Source organism: Accipiter gentilis, chromosome 21, assembly GCF_929443795.1.
Source record: "Accipiter gentilis chromosome 21, bAccGen1.1, whole genome shotgun sequence".
NCBI classification, from domain to species: domain Eukaryota; kingdom Metazoa; phylum Chordata; class Aves; order Accipitriformes; family Accipitridae; genus Astur; species Astur gentilis.
Window position 1 is genome coordinate 16,515,209 of NC_064900.1, and position 20,538 is coordinate 16,535,746.

Sequence of the window (20,538 nt, forward strand, 5' to 3'; positions counted from 1 at the left end):
TGGAGCAGGCACACAGAGAGAAGCTGCAATCACCTCTATAAATCTGCTTTCTTGCTGACGGGTTTTTGACAGTAATGAACGTGGGAGGAGGGATGGGGAGGGGTGGTGGAGGACGACAACTGAGCAGACGCCAGGGATGCTGGGCTCCTTGCTGCTTTTTTACAAGCCGTGCTACAGCAGATTGATTGACCTGGGAGCCGTCAAGCAAACAAGGCAGTCAGGCTCTTCATTAGGGCATTAATTAGCTTCCACGGGCTCTCTAGGGGCTGCTTCGTAAAGTTTGGTTTATTAGGAGCTGTCAAGTTGAAACCATTGGGAGGGGGAGGGTGGACACTCCTCAAGCTGGCCTTGGAGAAGCTGGGGGAGGCTTGTGCCTGAACTTTACTTTGAGAGCAGGGTGAGCCAGAGCTGTGCTTCCCCTGAGGCCCTGTGCCCAGGTGAGCGCAGAGCACTCTGCCACTCTCCTACTGTCCACAAGAAACCACCACTGACATCAGCCTGGCTGCGTTGGGCTAGCAGTGGCCACAGGAACCTAAGGAGCGGAGAGCAGAGGTCCCTTACCTGTTTGTCCAAGCCCATCCCTGGCAGTCACAGAGAGACTACTCAGTATCCCACTCATCCTTCTCTCTGGAGACTCAGTGAGCAGCCAAGCAGGGGATGGTGGTGGTTGCGCAGGCTGGAGATGCTGGGAGGATGAGGAGGGGATGAGGCAGAGGAAAATTGGAAAACCGGGTTGCCCTGTGGCACGCTTAATGCTGGGAGAAGAGGACTGATTTTCAAACAATTGCCAAGACACTTGTAGAGTATAAGGAGAGGCTTTCCCTAACAAATGAAAATCAGATATTACTATTAAGTACTTTCTTCCATCTCATTTGTAGGGTTTGGCGTTTGGAAGATCTCGCGATGTCACAGAAAGATGGAGGGTTAGTCGCAGCCCTATGACACACCTGTAACCCCGCCTGCCCTTGTTAGTATAAAAGGAATTAACTGCGCAATAAAAGGCGGAAGTTGGCACTCACGCCACGTGTGTTACCTGTCTCTTTCCCTGGTCCAGGTCGACCAGTGATCCGATCGTGGCACCTAGATATGTAGCGAACGCTACATCATTTGTTAGTAAAGTCTGCATGTGAGGAATCCTGTCGTGGATGGATGTGAAAGATGCCTTTTCTACAGTGAGTGGCCAGTGGGGTACTGACCAGACTCTTGAATGGAGGCTCAAACAAGTGTTTTCAAGGGCCACAAAGTGCCTACTGATACTTTTTGCTGCTGGCAGCATCCAGCAATAAAGTTAAACAAGGAAAGCTAATGAGCTGGAAACTTCCTTAGAAGTGAAGTCTGGAAACTTAAGTTTGCTGCTTGCTTCATCCTGGAGCGGTTTTGCTCTGTAGAATAGCACTGCTTCTCTGCTTTACAGCTGCCTGCTCCATCTGGCAAGTAGTTGTACTCTTGCCCGAGTTCAAGAAGTGCTCAGGGGAGACAGGAGGCTGTTCATCAGCAGCTGCGACTGTGGCACAGAGCAGTCTTCTCTCACCTGGGTGCTCGGGGACTTGCCCCTTTCCCTTCACTGCCAGTGGGGTAAGACCTGCTGTTCTGCCTCAGAGCCGCTGCTCTTTCCTATTGGCTTCCAGCACACTGAACAGATGAAATGAAGGGGTTCAGTGTTGCGTGACCCAGGGCTGTCCCCTTGCACAGACCTGCATTAGTGACCCAGCTGGAGCTCTTATTCTTTTCCATGTAACACAGGTGAGTTTTCTTCTTCCACCTTGTACCCCGGTAGTCTCTTACCCCTGCACGTTTGCCCTGGGGAGCTCTGTCCCCACACTTGCCAGGTCTTCTGGGACAGCTTCCCCACGTAGACTTGCTGCCACCTCCTTGGCACAGTTATTTATCCCAGGCTGGCACCCCAGGGTGCTTTTTCTCTACACTTAGCCATCACACCCTGCTCCCAACATCCTCGTTTTCCCTCCACGTACCGTCACTGTCACACACACCCGAGAGCCTCCTCTTATTGCTGCCACTGTGGTGCATAACATACCCTCTAGTGTTTGGGCACTGGTTTGTAAATACAGATTTGAGGTGGGGTTTCACCCATGGGCATGTATCCATGTGACTCTCCCTGCCCCACTCCAAGCAGGGCGCTTTCTGACTGGCCTTGTAAATCCAGCTGTGGTTTTGCGCTCATGGGTATCAGAGAGGTGCTCCACCACATCGTTCAGCCAGGCAAATCTGGCCTTGTGCAGGTTACACATTGGTGTGAGGTTACATTGGTGCCAGCAGAGCCAAAGCATCCAGAGCAAATGCCATCTTGATCCCACGAAAAGACTGCCACGTCAAAACGAGCCCATCAGCCTGAACAGCAGGGGAGGGAGCTTGTGCTGGATGTGCTGCAGCGTTCCCAACCCCATGCTGGGGATGCTGACACTGGCCTTGCAGGGTCAGAGCTGTGATTCACCTCCCCCTGCCTTCGGTTTCCCATCTGGGATACTTGGCTCCTCTGCAGGTTTGCCCGTGAAATGATTGTGTCAGGGCCAAGTGTGTTGAGCTGATTGCAGTCAGTTATGTTCAGGGTTTCCCTTGGGGCTTCAGCCTGGAAAATGCACCCAAGGGCATAACCTGAGAAGTTGGACTTTAAATGTATGAAGCATCTTGGATGCATTTAATGAGGGTGAAGGGGCTGGGTATGCATCCTTGCACCTAGTGGGACTGTAACCTGGCTCAGCCTGCTCTGTGTGTGCCCATTGATCTTACTGTGGGCATTCTTACTTTTTAGTCCCCTGACAAGACTGACAATGTCAGGAGACCTGGGCTGTATTCAGAGTATGCCGCTCCGTTCAAATTAACTCTCTTCACGGTTACTTTTTGAGGAGCAGTTTTTTCATTTCAATTTCAAAGCACTCTCTGCTTCTCTCTTTGATACCTCCTGAGCGGTTTTCCACTCCCATTTGCAGCATGCATATACAGAACCACGGTGTCAACCTGTTTGCAGTCTGTGCACATGCAACTTCTTTGATGTTGTCTTGAACGTCTTCTCTCCACACACTTTAGCTTCTCATCGATTCCCTGTTTGCTTTCCTTGGACTAAAATACTCTACGGTGAACAGTACTTAGACATTGTCCAGCTCTAAAGCTTTGTGTATCCCTCATGTCCTTGAAGACTTCAAAAGCAGAGTCAGCAGGGGCAGCCCTTGGGGGAGAGGGAGCACTGGTGATAAGTGAGTTTCCAGCCAGGTGTTGACCACCATTCTCCTTCCCCAGTCCATGCATGGAGCCCCCGCCCCTTAGTTACCCCACTGGTCCCCACAGGATGAATGGGCTCGGGGCCAGCAGGCTCAGTGCTGCAGCAGCATGATTTTTCTCTTGCTGCGCTCTCAGCCCTCCAGTGAGAGCGGTACCCAGCCCAGGTGTCTCTGCATGCCCAAGCAGCAGCTTAGGCTGTCCATCCTTGTGCATGGGACCTATACCATTTTTCTAGCTTCTGCATTGTGTGGGATGCCTCTCCTGGGTTGAGAAACTACATATTCTCCATCAGTCCTTTGCACAGCCAGACCGTGTCCTGTTTTGAGAAGAACAGTACTGAACAGCCAGGTAGAGAGATGGCCCAGCCCCAGTGACAGTAGATCCCCTGCCTCTTGCCTTCATGAGCATTGGTTTGACTGATCGTCTGGGGGTGTCCTCCGCTGGTGGGACACAGCTGGCTGGACACAATGGCTTTGGTCTTCAATGCGACAGTGACCTGCATAGCCAAGTGGTCTAGCAATGCCCACATAAAGGAAGCAACTTCAGTAAAATAAACCCAGCTATTTCTTCCCATGGTGATTTTATCTTGTAAGATTAATACCTCTGTGTCAGCAGAATAAACAAGGACAATTTTTATCTGGATGCTTTTCTAGAACTTTGGTTCATAAGGGGCTTTTGGGGTTTCTACCTGGTCTGATATTGGTCAAAGAATAAATTCCTGCCATCTGCTTCCTTACAGCAAAATGGCAGGCTCCAGACATGCTGAACCTATGGCTCAGGGTCTTTTAACATGTATACATAAAAGTTGGCTCCCAGGGCTGTCTTACTTAAATAGGCATTTGGGATGCTGTTAAAGAAAATTCCTAGAGTTTTCCCTGTCCCATATAACAGAGAAGCAGGGAGTGCAGATAATGATAGAGCTCTAGCCCATCCTGCTGTAATACTTCCTCGGTCCCTAAGAAGTTCAAGAAGACAATTTCTTAAGAAATGACAGATGGCTCATTTCACTTGCTTGTTCTTCTACACAGTAGTTGAACTTGCCAGTTAATTTATGGAGGCATCATCATCATCATGAGCATTTAGGGTACAGGTGGAGCTGATATAGCACTTGGTTGTACAGAAGGAGGTGATCCTCATCCCTGACACGTGCTGCTGGCTGCATGCTCCTGTCCCATTCTTTGTGCCAGCATCGATCCCACTGTGTGCCAGCTCAGTTTACTAAACCTGCAGAAAATTAGCCCAGTGGAAAGGAATAGTTAAAGGTGAGTGGAGTGGGCTAGCTCTTGGATGGATTCAGTTAGGTCATTCTCAGGGGACTTTTATCTTTGCACAGAAGGCAGCACTGACAACCTGGGGCTGGCAAGGCTGGTGTGGGCAGCATCCAAAAGAATTCATGATCCTGCAAGAGGTCTGTCTGGAGAGCTTGCTCTCTGGGTGGCAACAAAATAGCATTTCATACCACCCTCAGCGTCTCATCTCTCTCTGTGTAGCAGCCAGCTTTTCAGCCGTAGCCGCTGAAAATGCTCAAGTCAAATACAGTGCATGCAAAAGTCAGCCATGCAGTATAAGGTGCAGCTGTACTCTTAGTGTGCACCTACACAAACTCCTCAAGTATTTTTCTGACACCCTGTTAGGAAATTTGGCCGTTAATGGCCAGCCTCCAGAATGGCATGGGAGTTTGTGTGTGGTGCTGCTGTATGTGTTATGACTTGCTCTTCGGGTACATTTAATTACTTTTTTTTTCCTAATTGACAGAGCGCTCCTTTGCTTGAAATCTTTCTGACAAGAAGTTGATTAAATATCTCAGTATGTTACTTTTTTCTTTCTTTATCCTCTGTGGCTGTAGCTTGGTACTGAATTTATCTTCCAGTGATCCTATCTCCATATTTTAATTTACAAGTGATCAGTGAGCCGTATATTGTTTTCTGACAGCAGACACAACTCATACTGGAAATCTTTTATTTCTCCCTCCCCTCCTCTCTCTCCTGCAGAACTTTTACATTCATTTCAGGGTTTGGCAGGAAGGTTTCTAGTTTTAGGTTTGTTGGTCATTTTGCTTTGGGGTATATTTGTTTCTTGCCGTCCTTCAGAGAGACATGGTTTCTGTTTCTTGGGGAAGCTCTTGCTTTTCCCAGGCCAGCGGCATGTCCCAGCCAGTGGTCTCTGGCTTATCCATGGCTGGACCTGGAGGCTGTGGACTTCCCAGCTTTCTCCATCCCTGTAGCTACACACACAGCCTTTTCTGTATATGCTCACAGATGTATGGCTTCTGGGCTTTAAAGAGACTTTCTGGGTCACATATGCATGCTTCCCTGAGGCCCTGCTTTGTAACCTGCTAGTTTGTTAGCTGCTCTGCAGACTCCAGCGTGACATGGCTGGTAATCTCAGGCTGTCCCTTAGCTGAGCAGATGTCCTTGTCACAGCCTGCAGTCTTTGTGCCACAGCATGAGGCATGCAGCAATGGTCTTGACCTGCTGCCTATGTGTTTGGTAAGTCAGCAGTCTGACTGTGCAGCTTTTGGGGGGGGGGGGGGGGGGGCATCGGGCTGCTTGTCAGTAGATTTGGCTGGTGCAGTGCTCGCCTTCTATGGGGCTGAAGCTGGTATGGGGTACAGCAGGGCAGGCAGGTCCACCGCAGAGCTTGAGGAGAGATGCCTGTTCTGCTTTGCCACGGCCACAGCACCCTGTAGTAGCATTTTGAATGCATCAAGCTGTGCTTCCCCAAGCTGCAGTAGTAGAGTGTGCTTCAGGGCACATGCCTGTGCTTGGGGCTGAATTTTGGGCTGGGGCTGTTGGAATGGGTGATGGTCAGCATGGATGTGCACAGCTATTTAAGTACCCAGCTCGTCTTGCTGCAGCAGCAGGCTGTGAGGCAAGGGAACATCTGCACCTGCTGGGCTGTGGACTTTGCAGCAACTTGCTGAACATACTGAAATGTGGGTCACTTGGTGGTTTATTCCTGGCCTCTTTCTGTCCCTGAGAGGAGGTGGGTCACAGCCAGCTCCTAGGTTTGCTCCTGGGCCTGGGAGCACCCCCCCAGTCTGTGCTGCAGGAAGCACTATTTGCAGCGTTCATACAAGGAACAGTAAATTTGGGGAGAAGTGTCATGTAGCCAATTTTTAGCAAAAGTACTTGCAGGCAGAGTCAAGCCTCTCAAACCCCAGGGGATTGGGGGTAGCATTTGGGTGGCACCCAGGGTGATACCAGGGGACATGGCCTGGGTAGGTGAAGGCATGCCTGCTCCTTCCCGCTCCACGCAGGGCTTCTGCCCTGGCACAGCCCTCTGTGGAAGGGCTGTCATACCGTCTCTCCAGGGGAGTCAGGCAGGAGAGAGCAGAGTCGGATTAACAGCCTGTCTGATTGCAAGCAGACAGTACTGACCCTGCAAGGGGGGGGGGGGGGGTTGGAGGGAACGTGACCCACATCTATCTAGACTAGCAGTTATTCAGTTTGGTGGCTTGTCCAGGCACCTATCTTCTCTATACCAGAAAGTAGGAGCATGCAAAAACGAGGATGTAGCTTTACAAAATTAGTAGGCTAGAGAGGTTGCAGGAAGACCTGCAAAGATGGGAGAGCTTCAGCTGTGGATCTTTATCGCTGCCACAGACAGACATACATTCTGCTTTTGTTTGCACGTCCAACCCAGAGCAGCCCACCTGCAACCAGGACCTGAGCAGTTTGGGGACCATAGAAACTTTTGGCATTGCTCTGAAACGAGCACTGCTGAAGGTCAGGATGGCACGTTGGTGTTCAAAGTCGAAGCCTCTGGTCTTTTGTCTGCCCGCCTGGGAGAGGGCAGCAGCTGATCCTTCCTCAGGAAACAGTTAACGTTGTCTCTCCTTCCCATGGAGCTGCTCTCCCAGTAATTCAATCATGTCAGCCTGTTTGCAGGCAATAATTCATTGTTATAGGAACACTACAGTAAAGTGACAAGTTAATAATGGCAGTAATAATGGCAGGCAAAGTCTAATGCTATTTCCCTTTCTCCTGCTCCTGTTGCACCAGCAGCCTCCTATGTTGGCTAATGCAATTTGCAACCTCGCTAATCCAGTTTCTGGAGGACTTGTGTTCTGTTAGAATAGCAGGAGTCGGGAGCTGTGCTGCCATGTTCCTGCCGTCTCCGGGGAGGCTGCCCTGGTGCTGGAAGTCTTTGTCTCTACTTTGCTGTGATTTTTAGGCCATGGTTAAGCCCAATGAGCAAGGTCCTCCTAGGAGCGTCTCATCTTCTTCCCTCTGTGCATGCTTTTCCTCTGGTGCCTCTTCTCTGAAAGGGCTCACCCATCTTTCCCTTTTGAACGTTGGTTTGCTTTCAGCTAACCTGGTAAACATGAGTCACCCACCCCTCGCCATGCTGAGTCAGAAGGCTGGCATGTACTTGCTTGACTCCCTAGTTCCCCATGGTCATGAACGCTGGTGTCCTTGTAACGTGTGTGGAGCTGGTGGAGGCTCTTCAGCCCTGCTTTGTGGAAGGGAGATGGGCTGGCAGAGGGCTGAGTGTTAGTGCATGTCTAAGCCAGTGGCCAGGCAGTGACCTGCGCACAGGTCTCTTGAATCCCAGGTGAACATCCCCTGGGAGGAATTTGGGCACTGAGTGCTTTTCAGGCCCTAGTGAGGGAAACGATGAGGCACCTCTGGGTTGTGACCACAGGCTGAGGCATTGGCTGAGCTTATGCCAAAAGCCTGGCCAGTGCCCTCTTCAGGATTGTATGCTGAGGGTGCTGGGGAGAGATGGGTTCCTCATAGGAAGAGTCACCTTGGGGCTGTGCTCCTGGAAATGAGTCTCTCCTGAGTGGCCTGCTAAATCTGGTGTTAAACTGGGGATGAGTTCGGGTTGAGTTGGCCTCGTTTCTGCTCCCCACCACCACACACACACCTCAGCACAGTGAAATCCCAATGGAGGTTTTTAAAAGTAGGACATTCCCCAGGAAAACATTTTGCAACACTTCATCAGTTCTCTCCAGGCAAGAGTGTCTTCTGGAGGAGCTCTGTCCAGAGGGCAGCAGCCGCCGAAATGGGACATTGTCTCCCCGCTACCATGACAGGGCTCCCCGAGGACTCTCTGGGCTGGTGGTGGCTGTCCTCCTGCCCGCTCCTTCTGCACCACGGCCGCTGGCTCCTGCGGAGCTGGCTTCTTCCCCAGCCAGCAGCCCCCTCCCCCTTCGCTGCAGAGCAGCATGCTGGGGTTTTGTATGGGTCTTTTTTAGGGGGAGGGTATCTTCCGCTGCAATTAAACATCGCCATTCCCAGGACTCAGTAATAGTGGCTCCCAGGTGGGAAGTAAACTCCTGCTGTTGTATTTTCTTGCTGCCTAGAAGGGAAGATGATGTAAGGAGTCTGAGACAGAGCATCTTTTTATCACATCATTTTTAGGTACAGATTGCAAAGTGCTTCAGTAAAGGTAAGTGTTGTAACCCCTGCTTGATGATTAGGAAACAGAGGGGAGGGAGCCAAGTGGATTCACCATAGCAGTGAGTCAGCAAAAAAGCTGTGAATCACCTCACTGCTTCTGTCCTCCTCCTCTGATGACTGCTTTCCCTTCCCCCAAATATTTGTATAACTGTGCTTACCACATGCCAAGCTTGAGGAGACTGATTGCCTGCTTGATGGTGTGTAGAAAACCCCTACCACATATATGAGCTTGTAGAGCACCTAGCTCTGTCATAGCCTGCTGTGGTTGTAAGGTGTGTCCGACCTGGCCCCCCAGCCCAGAGGTGCGAGCTTGGAGGACCAGAGGCTGGTCCCAGGACAATGCATGTCCCTACAAATGAGTGGGGACATTTTCCTCGGCCTGGGAGGTAGTGCAAAGGGACTGTGATGCTGGAGGATGGTCTGTGAAGTGAGGTGTCTAGTAAGCATATCGGCTTGCTGTGGACACCGAGTGTCTTTGCCAGCCTCTCCACCTGAACAGGCATGTAAAGTCCCCTATGTCCTGGCCAGGCTCCAGCGTGAGTCATCACCCATTTAACCTCCCGGAGCTCCTCCAGCCGATGCGTCGGGATACCCTCAGCAGTGTGGGAGTGCATGTCACTGTGCCATCGGAGAGCTGATGTCTTCTGCCCCAGCACTGCCTGCAGGGCCCCTGCCTGAGCACCACTGCAGAGTTCAATGCCTGCACATGTTCTTCACGCAGGTTGCATGGCTTCACAGGGGCTGGGAGACCAGGCTGGCTTAAAAAAAAACAAAAAATGAGGGTTGTAACCATGACTTGTTGCCAGTGTAAATTGAAAGCCTTAATAGCGTACGTAAGGCCAATTACAGTACATCAAGGTATGATATCCTCTTTACTGGCACCCTCCAGGGAGCCAGGAGACATTGTGGCAACAGGATTATGGTTTGCAGATGATATGCACGATAACTTCACCTAGACACATGCACCTGCTTCCATCACGAAGCAGATGTTCAGGAGGCTGTTAAGAGAACATCAGCCTCTTGACAGCACAGCAGAAAATGCCATGTAACCGTGCCTGCTCACATCGCTGCGCCCACCACCTTCGCTGCTTGACAGAGGGCTGGAGCAGCCCTGCCCTGGCACACCAAAACCCCAAGCCCTAGGGCAGACTGGATCACCTCAGCATTTGAAGGCCAAGCCCTCTCCTGGCTCTCTGCCCAGGCAAATCCCCAAGCCAGGAAAGGGAGTTTCCCCCCTGTCAGGAGGGCGAGGTTTGGCTGGCTCAGTGCCTGGGGTGTCAGTCTTCTTGCAATCTCATTCATGTGCCAGCAGCTACAATCATTTCTATGTCATGGCAGGCATCTTTAAACATGACCTGGCAAGCTGCATGGGACGTAGAGAGACCCACTTTGCGCTGGAGTTGACTTACCACCAGGATGGAAGGAGATGGACTCCCTGGTGTTCCATTGTACCATCACCATCACCCTGGACCACTAATTTCAGGAATTTTTTTTTCCCCCTTTTTAAATCATTTTCCCAAATGCAAAATGAGCCTTTTGGATTAATTCGCGTATCTCTGAATGATGGCTGATGGTCATCCCTGTGGGAGAGCAGAAGCGTGAGCCACCCTGCAAAGCTTCCCATGTCTTAACCAGACTGCAGGCAGAGGATCTCTCCTCTACATGACCAAGCAAACCAGCCAGCATCCTGAAGGTGAAGCTGCCCCAAGGTAACCTGTGTGCCACAGTGTTTCCAACTCAGCAGTTTTAAGCCTGTGGTCTGTAAAAGCCGTGAATTATTCCTATAGGATCTGCAGAAGGTAATGAAGGAGAGGTAGGTGCGCATTTACTATGCAGGAGCCAGCGCCTGGATGGGGAAGCATTTGGTGTTCACATATTGCAAAAGACTGAGAATTTCCTCTTTAATTCTCTGGGAAGGAAACAAAACCTGCACTTGCATCTACTGTGGTGTGCCTCCGTTAGGAAAATAAGTCATGTTAGATGAGAAGTGCATTGGCAGAGGTGTCATTACGTATCACTGATACCTCTAATCTAGACGAACTTCACACGTGGTGTTACGAACCTGTGCAAGCGCGTGCAGTCTAGCAAAGGGAAGACCTGTAATTCCCTGCCAGGGCCTGCTGCTCTGACTGGTAGCAGCAGTAGACGTGATCATCTCATCAAGATTTGGGGGACTCTGTGCATACGTGCACAAGTTCCTGAATGCTGGCTGCAGTGGCTGCCAAGGAGGGCTTGGAGGGCTGGGGTGCGTGCGTGAAATGTAAGAACTCATTTTTGCCAGAGTTAGTAAGATTTCTTGCCCATCACCTTCACCCCCACAAAAGAAGTCTTCCCAAGTGTTGAATGGGAGCAGGGAGAGCTGCACAGAGGCCATCCCAGAGCCCTTGGATGACCTCAGGGGTCCGTGCTGTTTGTACATAGTGAGAATTGCCGTGATTATGGTCTGGGAACAGGCCCTCACTGCTTCAGTGAAATAAACCTGTTAGCCCAAACATGAGGCTTAAAATTACTCCGTGCCCATCCTCCTCATTTTTATCTCCTGGAGGTGCCACGGTGTGGGAAGAGCACTGGGAGGGATGCTTGCATCTCAGCAGCTCTGATCTGTGCGTACCCTGGCTTTGTCTCTATGTATGTGTTGATACTGAGCAACCCCACCACACGCAGCATGTGTATATACTGCATTTTAATAGATATAGGGCTACTGACTTAACATACACACGGTTGCTATAGTAACAGAGGTTTCCTTAGTAACGGTTGCAGAAAATAATCCAGTACCAATTAAAAATAAACTGTTTGGAAAGGGGGTTGGGGGAGAAAGGAAACTGCTGAGAATCACCTTCCCTATTATTGGTTCATCTCCCAGGGACTTGGAAGATTGATTAATGCTTGAAATAACCTTTCTTAACCAACAGTGAGCCAAAAAAGGTGAGACAAGTGTGGGTGCGGTGGCTAAGGCTGCTGTCCTGAAGCAAAACAAAGGGGAAGGGAGTGTGTCTGAGGTATGGCAGAAATACAACAGGGTGATGCTAAATCTCTCCATTAGGTTGAAGTCCCTAGGGAAGAAAAACAAGGGACTGTTTCCCTCCTTCCCTCCCTCCACTGTCTGCGGGGTAACACAGCCATCGAGTCTTTATTAGCATACTGATTAAAGCCACAGGCAATCCAGGCTCCAGGGGAACATCTAATGTGTTACCAAGATGCCCATCTCAGATGCTGTGTTTAGAGCAGAAAGCGTCGCTGTGGTGGGAGTTCCTCCCTCCCATGTGATGTTGTTTGCCTGTGCCCATCCTCTCCCTTGGTTCTGTTGCTCATTGCCTGTGCCAACAGGCAACCGAGACCCTTGGGCCCAAGGGAAGCTGGAAGCAAAGCAGGATGCAAAGCGAGGATCCCGTGCCTCGGTGAGAGAGAGGAGACAACGTTGCTTCCTCGCAAACGCAGGATGCGTGGGATGTGTTTCCAGGGTACGGATGGGCAGAGCTCCCCTGGCAGCCTTCAGTTGTTCATGCCTGTGGTGCCGCGCTTCTGTCATCCCACTCGTGCCCGGGGTGCTCACTAGGTTCTGTTAAGAGATTTGCTGGCTGTCAGCAGAATCCTTTCACCTGGCGGCCAGACAGCATGCCCCCTTTCAGAGGGAAGCTGCCACGCTAGGAGAGGTGAAGGAGGGGAGGCGGTGGCAGTGCCGCTGGGAGGAGTGGTGTGCCTGGCCAGGAGCTGCTCCTCTCCTCGGGTCTGTAGCCAGGAGGGCTCCAGGGCACACCAAGCACAAGTGTCACAGGAGGGCACTTCGTGTCCTCCCCTGTGGACAGTAATGCCCTGGGTCAAGACTTGGGCAACAGGCACAGCCTGAGCACATACAGGGGAGGCTTTATCTCCTGCTTCTGCAGGGAAAGAGGAATTTGGAAACCAGTGTGTCTCTCTCCCTGCAGGGACAAGAGCTAATGACACTGCCTGCCGTGTCACCCTTGACGCGGTGCGACCACTTAGCTGCCCACGTGGGAGCTGCAGTTGCACTTGGGAAGTCGAGGGAGGTGATGTGCCTGTGGCTTGTCCCAGGCTCTGCGGTCCACAGTGGACCTGGAGCCAGATCTCCTGGATGCTGGAGCAGAGCTTGCTCCCTGCTGATCCTTTCCAGTCTGGTGCTCTTTCTTCTTTTCCAGTTGTGCCTGCGTTTGCTCCCCTAGCTATTGCGTGTCTGTGGGTTACATGTCACTGAGATGGCTGGCATGTGACAGCAGTAGAGTCTTGTTTAATTCACTCTTCCTGGAAGTGGTTTTCTCTGGAACGGGTCAACAGCTCATTGCCCTGAGGTACAAGTGGTATGATTTCACAATGAAAAAACCCACTGAGTTTGGGTGTAGTCTTCTTGCTAGGTTTGGTGTCTCAGACCACGGTAAACTAAGAAAGGGAATCTTTTAAAGGACAAACTGTGAAAAAGCAGCCTCTTGCTGAGGGATGTGGTGGGAGGATCCAGGAGTAGAGTAGGGGTGAAAGAAGAGAGAAGATTAGTTAGGAGAACAGCAAAATGCCTTTCTTTTAAAGGTCCAGTGCAAGTGGGACCCAGGCAAGAGCAGCCATGCCTGTAGTTGGGGGAGGACTCTGGCCGTCCCCAGATAAGGTGAGTTTCTTTTCTCTGTTAATGACCCACCTCTCCTCATCCCTCTCTGTTCCTCCCTCGCAGTGACCAAGCTGCAGGTGAGCAAGTCGAAGCGGAGCATCACTCTGGTGGAAAACCGGCCCATCCCCCTCAACTGCTCAGTGAAATCCCAGACCAGCCCCGACTCGCACTTCGCCGTGCTGTGGTACGTCCACAAGCCCTCTGACGCCGATGGCAAGCTCATCCTGAAGACGACCCACAGCTCGGCCTTCGAGTACGGCACCTACGCAGAAGAGGAGGGGCTGCGGGGCCGGCTGCAGTTTGAGCGCTCGGCGTCGGGGGGGCTCTTCAGCCTGACAGTGCAGCGGGCAGAGGTCCGAGACAGCGGCAGCTACTACTGCCACGTGGAGGAGTGGCTGCTCAGCCCCAACCACGCCTGGTACAAGCTGGCAGAGGAGGTGTCGGGGCGGACGGAGGTCACCGTCAAGCAGCCAGGTACAACGTGCTGCGCCGGTGGGGTCCTCTTCGCATCAGCTCTTGCGCACGGCTTGTGAGCTCGCCGAGCTTTTCTGGGGCAACGGGGATCCTCTGCTCTTCTCTCCGCTACAGCCTTGTCACCCCCTCCTTGCATCATCATGCCTGCGTGTCCCTGCATGGAGGGATGTTCTCCCCCTTTGATGTGACCCTTCTCCACCTAGGCTGAGTGGGCGTGCATTTCAGTGTCCCCACATGAAGGCTGTCCATCCCCCACGATCTAGAATGCCACTGTATCCAGCCAGGTTTCTTTATCCTCAAGAGCGTCACGTAGCAAGAGTGTCGACTAGCGACCTACTGAGAGAGAACTGGTGTGTGCCTGCCTGGGAAAGCATTTTTATGTTTTGCACACAGTTTAATTTTACTCCGTGCCTGTATCCTGGCAGGCATGTGGAGCCTTGTCTCTTTTCCCTCTGCACTGTGCACGAGATGTGAGTAACGAGTTTAATGAGGTGGGGAGCTAGCTGCCAGAAAAGGAGAAATCTGCTCTGCTGGTGGTTTCCGTGGCAGCAGACATCACCGGTAAAGGTGGGCTGATGGAGGAGCTAAAGATGGCCCCCACAGGCTGGGGACAGAGCCCTCATTTTGTGCAAAGGGCGGAGGCACGGAAGCAAGCACCATCTCTGAGAGCAGCCTGGACCCCATGTGCGTTGCTGAGGCAGAGCATTGGTACTTCACAAGGAAACCTGCCTTGTCCCCACTTGTTCTGGGTGACTGTTTCTGGAGGATAAAATCTCTCAGGCAGGAGGGACGCACCTGGATAGCAGGGCTCGACTAAGATGCTTAATGCATTTTCTCTGTCTGGATTCGGTTAGCTGGGCACAAGCTCTGTGGATGGGGGTACAAGAGGGATATTGAGTATGGTCCCCAGCACAGCTTTGCCAGGTCACACAGGACGTGCAGCAGGCCACAGCATTCTGCTCACTGCCGGTCCCAGCTCCTTGTTTCTGCCTCCAGTCCCGAGATGTCTGTGGGGTGGTCAGGGAGCGGGGAGCTGTGATCTGCCCCCTGCTTTGCATCACCCACCTCTCTCTGGGAAGTACAGTGCCTGTCGCTTGCTGCAGCAGCCATACCAGGGAAGTCCAGACTGTGCCCCTGGAAAGAAGTCATGCAGGAGTTAGGAGTGTACAACACGTCATTTCACATAAAAGAGCTAATTGCAGTCACCCCCCCCACCCGTTTTATCAATGAAATTGTGGAGCAAAAACCAGGGACATTCCCAAGGCAGCAAAACACCATTTGTGACTTTGCCCTCATGCTACTTCTCGTTTTGCAGTCGTGGTTCCCTGTAATCAGCTGTCCATTCTCTGCCGTGCTTTTTTCCCTTTTCCCACAACAGGAGGGCTTACTGGTTGGGGTGTGACCGAGCTACTGCTCTGCCCCTGGAAGAGGATGAGAAAAGATTGAGGTGTGACCTCCCCTCACAAGATGTCTGTGCACTTAGGACCTCCCAGGTCCTACTGGGAGATTGTGGGTTTCCAGCTCCCTGTGCTGAATGGGGCATTGTTGGTGGGTAGCCTGAGTTTTTCAGAAGACCCTAAAAACCACAAGTTCTATTTTCTTTTCCTCCTCTACATTTTTGTTTTCTCCCATAATTTTTTCCCTCACCTTCCTTATTTCTTTCATCACACCCCAGGGTCATGGCCATGGGAGAAGGGTTTGTAGGGAGGCAAAGGACCCTTGCAGCCCTCAGTCACATTACCTTTCTAATGGCCTTTTCCCGTAGATAACCGCCTGCAGGTAAACCAGACCTACAAGAACATCACAGTGCTGGAGAACCAGTGGGTGACCCTGGAGTGCCTGGTCAGCAGCCGGACCAGCCCCTCGTCCCAGCTCTCGGTGGAGTGGTACGTCTGGCGGCCGGGCCACCCAGAGAAGGAGGCGGTGGTCCGGCTGAGCCGGCAGAGCACCCTGCACTATGGGGACCTGGCAGCACTGGGTGACCTGCGGAGCCGGCTGCACCTGGAGAGCCCCTCCCCGGGTCTCTACCACCTCTCCATCCAAAATGCCACCGTGCGGGACAGTGGGGCCTATGACTGCCGCGTGGAGGAGTGGCTCCTCGACCCCAGCGACCGCTGGTACAAGCGGGCAGAGGACCTCTCCGGACTCATCACCCTCACTGTCAAGCAGCCAGGTGAGGAGGATCTTGTGCCAACAACTTTGAGCAGCGCTCTGCCCTTTTGGACTGAATGCATGAGTCACCATCTGTCTGCCGTCAACAGTGGGTCAGGGCAGAGTGCAGGACTGCTGCACTACAGACCATGCTGATGCTTTCTTGCATGTCTTCTTGGGTGCACCCTTACTTTTCTGGAAGAAGCACAGGGCAAGCCCTGCAGACACAGCTAGATGGGCTTGGAATTTTGGCACCACTGCATCTGCATATTTATTTTTTTACAGCACTTTTGGCAGATTCAGTAGGATATGCTTCCAATTTTATTCACATTTTGATTGAGAATGAGATGGGAGAAGCTATCTGTGCTTCCCAGGCATGCACCCCAGGGGCAAGGTCCTTGCATGAAAAGAGGGTAGCAGAGGAGGTCAAGACCCTTGCTGGTGTCAAGACAGTTTCTCATGCTGCTGCTCCCCATTCTGTGGGGTGTGCAGCTCCCAGGGTTCATCTGTCAGTTGGGTCAAGGGCTCAGGCTTCTTGATGGGGCAGGAGTTGGCTATGAGGAGCCTGCCTCTATATGGACAAGGGGTTCCTTACGGGCTTCCTGGCCACTCTCTTGCTGGTGGTAGTGGTTGAGGCAAATCCTGCTGCCTAACACCACCGTTTTGGCCATGCCCAGACACAGGGAGGCAGGTGTCGGATTGCCACAGGTGCTTCTTGTTCTTTCCAGAGCTCGTGGGGAAAAAAGTGCTACAGAAGTTCAAACCAGGGAGGAAAGTCCAGTTTCAAAGGATTGTGAGTAGAATAGCATAGCATAGACTAGACTAGACTTTTTCAGTTGGAAGGGACCTACAATGATCATCTAGTCCAACTGCCTGACCACTTCAGGGCTGACCAAAAATTAAAGCATGTTATTAAGGGCATTGTCCAAATGCCTCTTAAACACTGACAGGGATGGGGCATTGGCCACCTCCCTAGGAAGCCTGTTCCAGAGTTTGACCACTCTGTTGGTAAAGTTATGCTTCCTCTTATCCAGTCTAAACCTGCCCTGGCACAGCTTTGGACCATTCCCACGCATCTTCTCACTGGATCCCAGAGAGAAGAGATCAGCACCTCCCTCTCTACTTCCCTTCCTCAGGATGCTGCAGAGAGCAGTGAGGTTGCCCCTCAGCCTCCTTTTCTCCAAACTGGACAAACCCAAAGTCCTTAGCTGCTCCTCATAGGACATGCCTTCCAGCCCTTTCACCAGCTTTGTTCCCTCCTCTGGATGCATTCAAGGACCTTAACATCCTTCTCAAATTGTGGGGCCCAGAACTGCACGCAGCTCTCAAGGTGAGGCTGCACCAATGCTGAACACAGCAGGATAATCACCTCTTTTGACTGGCTGGCTATGCTGTATTTGATGCACCCCAGGATTCAGTTTGCCCTCTTGGCTGCCAGGGCACACTGCTGAACTCATATTGAGCCTGCTGCCGACCAGCACCCCCAGACCCCTTTCTGCAGGACTGCTCTCCAGCCACTCCTCTCCCGATTTATACTTGTGCCTGGCATTACTCTGTCCTAGGTGCAGAATCCAGGACAGAGTTATTAAATTTCATCCCATTAATCATTGTCCAATGCTCCAATCTGTCTGGATCCCTCTGCTAGGCATCTTGTCCCTCGAGAGAGTCAACAGCACCTCCCAGTTTGGTATCATTAGCAAACTTGCTAATGGTGCATTCAATGCCTGCATCCAGGTCTTTTTTGAACAGGACTGACCCTAGAACTAAGCCCTGAGAAACACCGCTGGTGACCGGTCACCAGCCACATGTAGCCCCATTGACTACAACCCTTTGAGCTCTGTCCTTCAGCCAGTTCTTCACCCAGCACACTGCTTATCTCACAGTTGGACAACTTGTCCAGAAGGATGCTGTGAGGGACGGTATCAAAAGCCTTACTAAAATTCAGAAAAACTACATCTACCACCTTCCCTTCATCCAGTAGGTGGGTGACCTTATCATAGAAGGGTATCAAATTAGTAAAACGGGACTTTCCCTTTGTGAACCCATGTTGACTGTGCCTGATGATTGCATTATTCTTTAAATGCCTTTTACCCAGTGTAACTGTCTCCATAATTTTTCTAGGAACTGACCTTAGACTAACAGGTCTGTAGTTCCCTGGGTCTTCCCTCACGTTTTTTATGTAGATTGGAAGATCACTGGCTAGCTTCCAGTCAGCCGGGACCTCCCCAGGCTCCCAAGACCTTTGGTAGATGATCGAGAGGGGTCCTGCCATAACATCCGCTAGCTCCTTCAATACTCTGGGATGAATCCCATCAGGCCCCATGGACTTGTGAACATTCAGCTGATACAGCTGGTCCCTTACGGTTTCAGTGTCCACAAATGGAAAGTCACTGTTCCCACACTCATGGTCCTCTGACTCAGGGGGAGAGCCCAAGGTCTATGAGTATTATTAGGCACTGAGGAAAAAAAAGCATTGAATGCCTCCGCTTTTTCCTCATCCCTATTAGACGGGTGACCATCTTCAACAAGTATTGGTCCAATGGTTTTCTTCAGACCTCCTCTTGTTAACATACTTAAAAAAGCCCTTCTTGTTATCTGACACAACACTGGCCAGTTTCACCTCTTTAACTGAGTTTTGGCCTTTTTTGTCTTCTCCCTGCATATACAAACTAGAGCCCTGTAATCTTCCTGTGAAGCCTGACCTTGCTTCCAGAGATCATACAATTTCTTTTTCCTCTCAAGCTCCACAAGGAGTTCCCTGTTCAGCCAAGCTGGTCTTCTGCCTTGCTTGCTTGATTTACAACACAGTGGAATTGCCTGCTCCTGTGCTTCTAAAAGGTGGTTTTTAAAGACTGACCAGCACTTGTGGACTCCTAAGCCCTCAAAAGCAGATTCCCAGGTGCTCTGCTAAGTTTCGTCTGTTTTAACAACAGATAAGCTGCAAAGACAATTTACCTTGGAAGATACGGATTCCCTATTTTTGAGACAAATGACTCAAGATTAAGTGTCTGTCTTAAAGGCTGTGGGTCAAATAATAGTTATGGTCCTCATCTGCTGGGTACTTTCCAGCATGTAAAGCAACCACTCTGCAAGTACTGCTGTGGTGCTTTATGCCAGCCCATTTCAGCAAGGTGTCAGCCTCGTAACTCTGCAACGGAGCTGGCAGAAGGGTCAAATTCTGGAAAGGTTTTAGTGGTCACTCCTGGCAGAAAAGATTTGTACTGTGAAGGTGGAACTCTCTCAGGACAGCACAGCCCTTATCCGCCAGGTCCTTGCTTGGGAAACTTTGCTGGCCAAGATGGCTTGAGCAGAGACACCCTGCCGCCAGGCAATCCCTGTACCCTGCATGCCCACACAGTTGTAAGTGTAGCTCTTCATCTGGGCTGAGAATTGCCAGTCCTGATGGAGGGGGCAATGAGAGGCAGGGGAAATCCTTGAGGCTCATTTTGAATTGTGGAAGGATGTGGAGTGGGAAGAAGAGAGGGAGTTGCAGGTGCACTAATTCAAGATAATTTTTTCCTAAAAGTGCTTTGTTGTTGTTTGTTTTTCTTTCATAGCAGCCAGTACTTAACAAAATGACTAATCTTGCTTGTGACTCATGTGTCATTAGTGAGGATCTTCATGCTCATCATTCAGGACTATAATCATCCACAAAGGGGGGAAAAAAACCTCTCAGCACCTTCAGACAGCAGTTGTCTCTTTCTGCTTAACCTGCTGAGGTGGGGGAGGCTTTGTGTTGGTTTTGACAAGCCATTTCCTTCCCTTCCTCCTTTTTACCTCACTAGTCCCTAAAATCTCAGGACCTACCTCATTCCTGTTTCTGCTGAGTCTTCCCGGGGAAGATGTGAACTGAAAAGACTTGTATTGCCTATGGCCTGAAGAGCTCTGGCCTTAATGAAGATTTTCCTTATGGGACCACTTAAAAAGTGTAGGGCAGGTGCTGTAATGAGAAGCCCCGCTGGGCACAGCAGCCCCACAGCTGATGAGAGCTGGGGGACAGCAGCCCCCTCCTGCAGGGATGCCCGGGGTGTGCACAAGGGAGGGCTTGCCCAGCTGTCTTCACTGGAAGAGAAAGCTCCTCTCTCTTTGGCAAGCTATCGGCTTGCCCTTCCTGCTCAGGTCCCTCATCAGAAAGGGCTTTTTAATCTTTAAATGAAAGCTTAGATCCAGACTGATTACGATCCCTGGAGTATGTATTCCCTGGCATGATGACTAAACCAAATGTTAATTGCTCTTGAAGTCAGCCTTTAATCAACTCATCTTAGATTCTGGCCACTGTATCTCAGTTAGGTAAAAACATCTCTTTAGCCTTGCAGCAAGCACTAGAGGAAAAAAATGAGAGGGAGACTTTTGGGAGCATCCTTGCTGTGTCTGTGCTGAGGACGTCTCCATGGAGGAACTTCTTACCTAAATAACTTCTCAAATTGCTGGAAAAAAATCCTCTCCTCTTCTGTCATACTGATTTTCAAGTCCTTTGAGCACTCTCGAAGAAATAAAAAAAAAAAGCATGAGTGCAATGCTCTTTGTACCGGTAGCTGGGAAGCAGTAGTACATTGCTCCTCAGCGCGTGCATCAAACCTCGGTATTTCCTGCTGTGTTCTTGCAGCACATCTGGATGAGCTGCAGCAGCTTTCTCCTTTCACACGCATGCCC

The 20,538-nt window shown here is 51.1% G+C and overlaps 1 protein-coding gene across 3 annotated transcripts in view; it reads left to right on the forward strand.

Annotated features, from left to right (window-relative positions):
• IGSF3 (immunoglobulin superfamily member 3) overlaps positions 1-20,538 on the forward strand; it is a 101,635-nt gene that overhangs the window by 76,651 nt on the left and 4,446 nt on the right. For all 3 annotated transcript variants that reach the window (XM_049824524.1, XM_049824525.1, XM_049824527.1), the window contains 2 exons: positions 13,324-13,734; positions 15,500-15,907. In XM_049824524.1, coding sequence (XP_049680481.1) covers positions 13,324-13,734; positions 15,500-15,907 — 819 coding nt within the window. The remainder of the gene's footprint in view (positions 1-13,323; positions 13,735-15,499; positions 15,908-20,538) is intronic.